A 7,500-nucleotide genomic window follows, 5' to 3' on the forward strand; every position below is an offset into this window, starting at 1 on the left:
CGCAGGTCCAACAGTTTCATCTGCGTTATCCAGATGAGCCGCGGAATGCAACAGTGATTTTCTTTCTGGCAACATGTCCGTGCTACTTGTTAATGTCTCAAATAACTATATTGAATTTGGAGACGGCACAAAGGTTATGAAGTACAGATTCGTGCATGTGTTCATATCAATTATGGGTTTTAGTCATAGTTATAAAATGATGACAACTGCAATGAGAATGCTTAACTATCAGAAACTTAATAGGTGGTATATGTGAAATTAAATTGGAGGTGCACTACATATCGTATGCAAGATATACCTTATCTCTTTTACTGACACAGTTGTAGCATAGACTGTCAGCCCACTAAAGTTATGCCAAGTTCAAACAGCTATTAACAGATGTTTACATGATATAACGAGGGACATAAAATGAAAGAGTTATTTCGTGTAATGTATTGCTGACTTACGACACTCTTTAGATAAGGGAATTCTAGAACGTCCGGTATGTAAATCCGGAGTAACCTTGGTAGGTGAGTATTTATATACAGTATAAAGAGTTAATCAGTGGTGAGAAAGCGTATTTAATGCTTTGAGAAGGTAAAGTGCATATTGATTTACTTGAGGTTATTGCAAATACAGTGCGAGTATCAGTGTATGTCCCAAGTTTATTGAAAGCTTCTCTAGGTAAAGTTTTGCATATCAGTGAATCACTGACATATTGCATATTGGTGTGAGCAGAAAAAAAATGAAGTCACTGATTCCTTTCAAGTTACTGTACGTGAAGATTTAAATTACTGGTGCATTATTTGTTACAGCATATTGCTATGAGTGAGATGATTTTTACTGTGTCAGCGGTGTGTTCGCATGAGTCTCGGTGGGAATCACTGATGTACTGAACGTATTTCAGTGTAATGAAATGAGTTTCAGAACAAGCCACTGAGATATCAACGAGTTTTAGTCACCGATATATTGAATGAGTTACAGTGTGCTCTACTGGTGAGTTGAATGAGTTTCATTATGAATCACTGATTTATCAAACGAGTTTCATTGTGAATCAGTGATGCTTCAGAGTGAGTCACTAACGTGTTGAACAAGTTTCTGGGCCATGGCAACTTCATCTGTTCAAGGAAGGCGCCATTACCTAACACACTAGTCCCCAGACCTATGGTCGTAGAGTAAATCAAGAGGTAACTATGCCTCTGAAGGTCATTTCATAGATAGGGCTAAGGGTACGAAAGGGCAAATGTATTTACAACGTAATCATTGAATGTAAGGTATCATTGAAGACGTGAGACTGGAAAAGTTTCGAATAATTAAGTATGTATTAAATCCGAACCCATTTTTTAATATGTCCACGTCCAACACTTGTACATCAAGGGTTGTAGATGTGCCTATCATTTCTCTCTTCAATTTCCACAGACACACAGGTGCCCATAACTTTCCTCACCTTAGGAGAAATCTTAGGTGGCCCAAACAGATACATGTGAATATGTTTGATTTTTAGAAGCCTCAAACTTTTACATCTTTAGTTGGCATAGATCGATAGTTGGTCAGACTAACCCCCATCACCCTTTACTAATAGCCTCCTCAGGCACTTAGTATGTCACTCAGAAAGAAAGAACATTTGTTATTTGATCTTAATCAAAACTTTTTTTTTTTTTTTTTTTTTTTTTTTTTTGTCAATGGCGTAGCTTTAGATATTCCAGTATGTATATATATATATATATGTATATATATTTATTTATTTATTTATATTTACATATATATGTATATATATACATATATATATGTATATATATACATATATATATGTATATATATACATATACATATGTATATATATACATATATATATATATGTATATATATATACATATATATGTATATATATATACATATATATACATATATATATTATATTACACATACACACACACACACACACATATATATATATATATATATATATATATATATATATATATATATATATATATATATATATACATACATATATACACACGCACACACACACATATGTATATATATATATATATATATATATATATATATATATATATATATATATATATGTATGTATGTATATATATACACGATTGAACCAAGTATAAAGACCTAAACATGAAATTCTTTTTGATTATTGAATTTGCAGTGTGCGATCGATATGACGTATTAATAAGATGAAAGACCAAGTTCATAGATTGAATGACATTTAAACATCATAATACTTGACCCATTCACCTCACGCACGCAACGAAATAGCAATCGGTAAAATACCCCCAAAAATGCTGGGAATGTGTCGTAAATGGCGATACTGCAATAACAAAAGCGATTTCCTCTTTGAGTTGAATATTAACTAACGAATCGCAGTGGATGTCAGTGTCAGTATGACCTTCGTGTGAGTCGTTTATATCCCTGAGTCAAACTCCTAGAAGTTGCAGTAAGCCTTTTGCTTACAAATATAGATTGCTGAATATGTTAAATACACATTTGGTGTGCTGGAATCTCATTCATTCTCGTTCATACACACATGAAAACACAAGAAATACATTATATACACGATACAATTGCATCACATAAGTAATTCTTACCCCATTTTGCTCCATTTATCTCGCGTTCCTTCATAGGTGTATCGCACTCGTCCTTAACACTGACGTATGCCATACTCTTCTTCGTTTTTTTTTCTCGTCTTCCTATGCCTTAATGTTAACCTTGTGATACTACGATGGGTTCTTGTTGTTCTTTCGTTTCTTTCTCCTTTTCGTGTATTCTTGTCTCCATTTCTTCTCCTATTATGTTTATCTCCGTCTTAATTTGTTTCTTATATCTATTCACTTCCGTTTCCGTTGATTACTTTTCTTCGTGTATATTCGTGTGATTTGTTTCGTGTTCTTCGTCTTCTGTTCTTCCATTTCCTTCATTTTCCTAAGCACCAATCTTTCTTCATTCATTTTCATTTGATTCTTTTTTTGCCATTTTCCTCCTCAGTTTCTGCTGAATATTCTATCTTGTTTTCTTCCTCAATTTCATTTAAATGCTCGATGTCGTTAACTTCTCCATTTTCAGTTGACTATTCTGTTTTTTTTTCAGTATTTTCACTTGATTCCTCTTTCTTGTCTTCTGTTATTCTTTCTCCCTCATATTACTCATTCACATCTTCGCATGTTTCTTCCGGTTTGTCCTCTCCCTCATTTTCGTACCGTATCATTGCTTCACTCAACTTTCCTCCTTCAATTCTCTCGTGTCGCTTTTTACTGCCTTCCCCTTCACCGCTTTCTTTTCCCTTTTCGTCACTTTCCTTATCTTTCTTACTTTCATTTTCTCCCTTCTTCTAGCGTCATTTACTTTCTTTTTATCACTTTCTACGTGTTTATCTTTTTCTTCCGTTCCGTTGGTTGGCTTCCGTAGCGAACGGACGTGCTTCCTTCCCTCTCTCCTCATCCTTCCCTACCCCCTACCCCTGCAATCAGCTGAGTGTGACAGCCGCTTTGTTTTGATTTTAAATTTTATTTCTCGCTTTTATGCTCTTTTATCTGTTTTAACCATGTTTTTAATTAATTGTTGAGTATTTTTTAGTATCTTTCATACATCTTAGCTGTTTTTAGACCTCTTTTAGTTTTTTAAAAGATTTTAAGATAGGGAACTGTTCCATCACCATGCCCGGTTCCAAAACAGTTTTCACCCATCCGGCAACACAACAACATACAACTCGTTTACGCGCAAGGAAGGTATGTGAAATCCAGAATAAACGCCAGAAAATTGTACATAGTACGTTCCATATTATCACATGGATAATTTTTACACTTTTACTACATGCACTTATACTTAAACACACACAGATAAGCCCAAACACAGTACAAACTATACGAACAATATCACAATCATGCACTGACACTTCACACCACACTACTGCAATACAGCTCTCCTCACATCAATATAACACATAAACTACCTAGACACACGATCCTACTTCTGCTGCTTCTTCGTGGAGACACCGGTGGTATGGATAACCCTGGCCTTTATCGCCCAAAATACCCTTGCGTCATATGCGCAAGGGCGGTGAAATGGCGACAAAGGGCCATTCAGTATAATAATTGCTGTGAGATCCGAACATGCTGGCTGGTATCATGTCAGCTGTATCAGGTCTTTCACACAATTATACATTGGACTGGTTAACAATAATATCGTGTGGATCTGCGATAGTTGCGGCCTGTCTAACTTCTCAAGCTCATTTTTCAACTCTACACCCATTAAAGTAACAAACTCCTTCGAAACATTAAGTGAACGCGACATGAACAACCCTCTCACCCAATACCCTCTCCACTTGAACCCCCCAAAATCCCCGCATCACACGTTCTTGACCTCTTCCTCACTAACAACACTTTAAATATAACAAACACTGAAGTAATGCCAGTAATACGGACCCATACTCAAGATCCTTTCTTTCAAACTGGGAAAACTTCAAACACAATTTATACACAACCATGGACAAACACATCCCACAAAAAAACACCGTCCCCTGGTTTACCAGAGACCTACACAGACAACACCGCAAGAAACAAAGACATTACAGATGCGCGAAAATACATAACACACAAGAAAACTGGACTGCTTTAAAAAATTACCAAAAAACATTCTCAAAAAACATAAAGAAAGCAGAACGCGAACATATTTCTAAGTATCTCACAGACAATGTAAGAAACAACACAAAACATTTTTACAAATTCTTTAAGTCGCGCAGACAGGACACCACGGCTATACCCGCCCTTAAAGACCACAACACCTTAAGGACAGACCCAGAACACAAATCCCAAATACTCAACGCACAGTTCCAATCAGTTTTCACACACGAAGACAACTGTACATTCGACACTGAAGATATTCTTTACCCTCCAATTCCCTCCGTTAGTCGAGATGACTAACGGAGTACAGAATCTGCTTACAAATCTTGACACTAACAAGTCTACCGGACCCGACTGCATACCCCCCATGATCATAAAAACCTGCGCCCCCATCCTTGCTCCTATCCTTCAAGTCATCTTCACCCAATCCCTCATCACATCCACTCTTCCCAATGACTAGCTTTGCGCAAACATTACCCCTCTCTTCAAAACTGGTGACAGGACTGACGCTTCAAATTATCACCTTATTTCACTTACATCCATCATCTCCAAGACCTTTGAACTCATCATACACAAACACATAATGAGCCACATTGACACAATATACTCACAGACATATAATACTGCTTGAGGCCCAGACGAACATGCGAGACACAGCTCATCACCACCCATCATGACATATCACTATTTGACAGACCTGACATAAATCAAGTTGATGCCATACTGCTCGACTTTGCCAAAGCCTTTGACAAAGTCCCCCACAAAAGACTCATACACAAACTTAAACATTATGGTATCACAGGACCAATTCTTCAAAGGATCACTGTCTTTCTTACTAAACGGACGCAACGTGTACTACTCGACGGATCATCTTCGACCTCTATCCCTGTCTCTTCTGGTGTTCCTCAGGGCACTGTTTTAGGTTCTATTCTCTTCCTGCTTTATATAAATGATCTTCCACTATCCACTCCAAACTCTTCAACTAGATTTTTTTGCTGACGACCGCCTCCTCTATAGACCCATAGTGACTGAAGACGACTGCAGACTCCTCCAAGATGACTTAGACGCTCTCGAGCAGTGGGAGTCTAAATGGCAAATTACATTCTGGCCCGATAATTTAATACAGTTACATCTTACACAACCAATATCTTACATTCATAACACAGCACAAATACCTTGGCATTCACCTCTCACATTACATGTCCTTCTACACTGACCTTGATTATATCACCAACAAAGCTAACAGAACACTTGGGTTCTTGCAGAGAAACCTACACAACTGCACACTGGACATCAAACACTTAGCATACAATTCACTTGTAAGACCAACACTAGAGTACTGTGCTGCAGTGTGGGACCCTTACACGAAACACAACATTGAGAAGCTCGAGCAGGTCAATACTAGGGCTCCCAGGTTCATCACACGCAATTATACACGAACACCTGGCATTACATCTAATATAAAGAAACAAATAAACATGGATCTGCTCCAGACACGCAAACAGGCGCACAGACTAACAATCATGTATAAAATCACAAACAACCTTATAGACATACACAAACAGGAATATCTCCAAACAGCACACACACGCAACACCAGAAACTCGCATAATTTCAAATATCTTACATACCACACTAGCACTGACACCTACAAGCACTCCTTCTTTCCTCATACTATTAGTGGTTGGAACAGTTTGCCCCCCCCCAAATTGTTAATATTTATAATTTTAGCACATTCACAAAGGAATTAAATAAGCACTTGCCTCTCAGCAGTCCTTGATAAACCTTTCCTCCCATTAACCAAATCAACTATATGCATGATATGCGCATTATAGATTCAGATTCAGATTCCTCACTTTCCCTCTCTTCCTCTTTGTCACTCCCTTCATTTTCGTTACTGTTTTCCACTATGCCATTTTCTCCGTCTTTGTTATTGCCTTCCGCTTTGTCATTTTATCGGTCTTCGTTATTTCCTTCTACTATGTCACTTTCTTTATTATTTTCTTTATATTCCTCTCCGCCTTCAATACCCTCACTCTTTATTTGACATTCAACAAAACCCGCAGCTCCCACATCTGAACATTTTTGAAAGGAATAACGAGTCCCTTTCTGTCTCTTCTTTCCTTGCCTCCACCGGGAATCCTTCAACGCATGGGAGAAATAACGTTTAATTCGCTCAAAATACTTTGTGTCATTTGAAGACCTGTTGCTCGTCATGTCATCGTCTCTCGCCGAGTTTCCTTCCCTGATTTTCGTTTCCTTGGCAGCCTTATCCAGCGCGGCTGCAAGTTCATCAATACGTTGCAGTTCACCTCTTGTTATGCGTCCATCGGGTTTTATGTTGAACGAGGGTTTGTAATTCAGCGTGACTTTGTATGTCAAGTGCAGCTGATGCTTATTTGACAGCATCTTGAGCTGGTAAGATTTCTGCTACACTGATAGTACCTACTCTGCCTTATAACTTATCCTTATCCTTTCACACACTGCGAAGGTACGTGGACAACTGAGGAGGCAAGTGTTACCAAAGCTAATATTTCAACCAATTTTAGACACTTGGGTTCTCATATGTTAGATATTGCTGAGTTGGGTGAACGTTATCTGATTTTGTTCCATTGACCGCAACAATATAAGCAAGCATAGTGAGTTAGTTTGACGTGTGTAAGCACGTAGAGTGTGCAACATAGATGGTAATAGAAATGCATTTGCATGTCATTGGAGTCATTGCATTGCACCTTGCTCTCGACAAATTTATAACACACGCGCGCGCGCGCGCACATGCACATAGTACATGCATTTTCTTCCATAAATACAATTCGTTGTAGTGGAAATGAGAAATATTCAGAAAAAAAAGTATATGCAATGTATTTCTTCTGAGGAA

At 37.7% G+C, this 7,500-nt stretch overlaps 2 protein-coding genes across 4 annotated transcripts in view; both read left to right on the forward strand.

The window, feature by feature from the left end:
• Window positions 1–7,500, forward strand: part of LOC122254266 (uncharacterized) — a 17,542-nt gene that overhangs the window by 508 nt on the left and 9,534 nt on the right. The window contains exon 1 of one of the 3 annotated variants that reach the window (XM_043017858.2): window positions 519–576. The exons of 1 other annotated variant lie outside the window; for it this stretch is intronic. The gene's annotated coding sequence lies outside the window, so the exon portion shown is untranslated. Of the gene's footprint in view, window positions 1–518; window positions 577–3,700; window positions 3,729–7,500 lie in introns of those variants that run through there. One more of the 3 variants, XM_043017861.2, reaches the window with a different exon arrangement.
• Window positions 5,572–6,402, forward strand: LOC147470198 (uncharacterized). Its single transcript, XM_086545657.1, has 3 exons — window positions 5,572–5,714; window positions 5,749–6,147; window positions 6,354–6,402. The coding sequence occupies exons 1-3, from the start codon at window positions 5,572–5,574 to the stop codon at window positions 6,400–6,402; spliced, it is 591 nt and encodes a 196-aa protein (XP_086401783.1).

Source organism: Penaeus japonicus, unplaced genomic scaffold, assembly GCF_977035675.1.
Source record: "Penaeus japonicus unplaced genomic scaffold, GWHDUDI00000001_assembly GWHDUDI00000016, whole genome shotgun sequence".
Lineage (NCBI taxonomy): Eukaryota > Metazoa > Arthropoda > Malacostraca > Decapoda > Penaeidae > Penaeus > Penaeus japonicus.

Coding starts and splice junctions, on each gene's coding strand:
- LOC147470198 (XM_086545657.1), top strand. CDS start 5,572: ATGATCTTCCACTATCCACTCCAAACTCTTCAACTAGATTTTTTTGCT. Junction 5,715..5,748: donor GAGCAGTGGGAGTCTAAATG/GCAAATTACATT, acceptor AATTTAATACAG/TTACATCTTACACAACCAAT. Junction 6,148..6,353: donor GCGCACAGACTAACAATCAT/GTATAAAATCAC, acceptor TTATAATTTTAG/CACATTCACAAAGGAATTAA.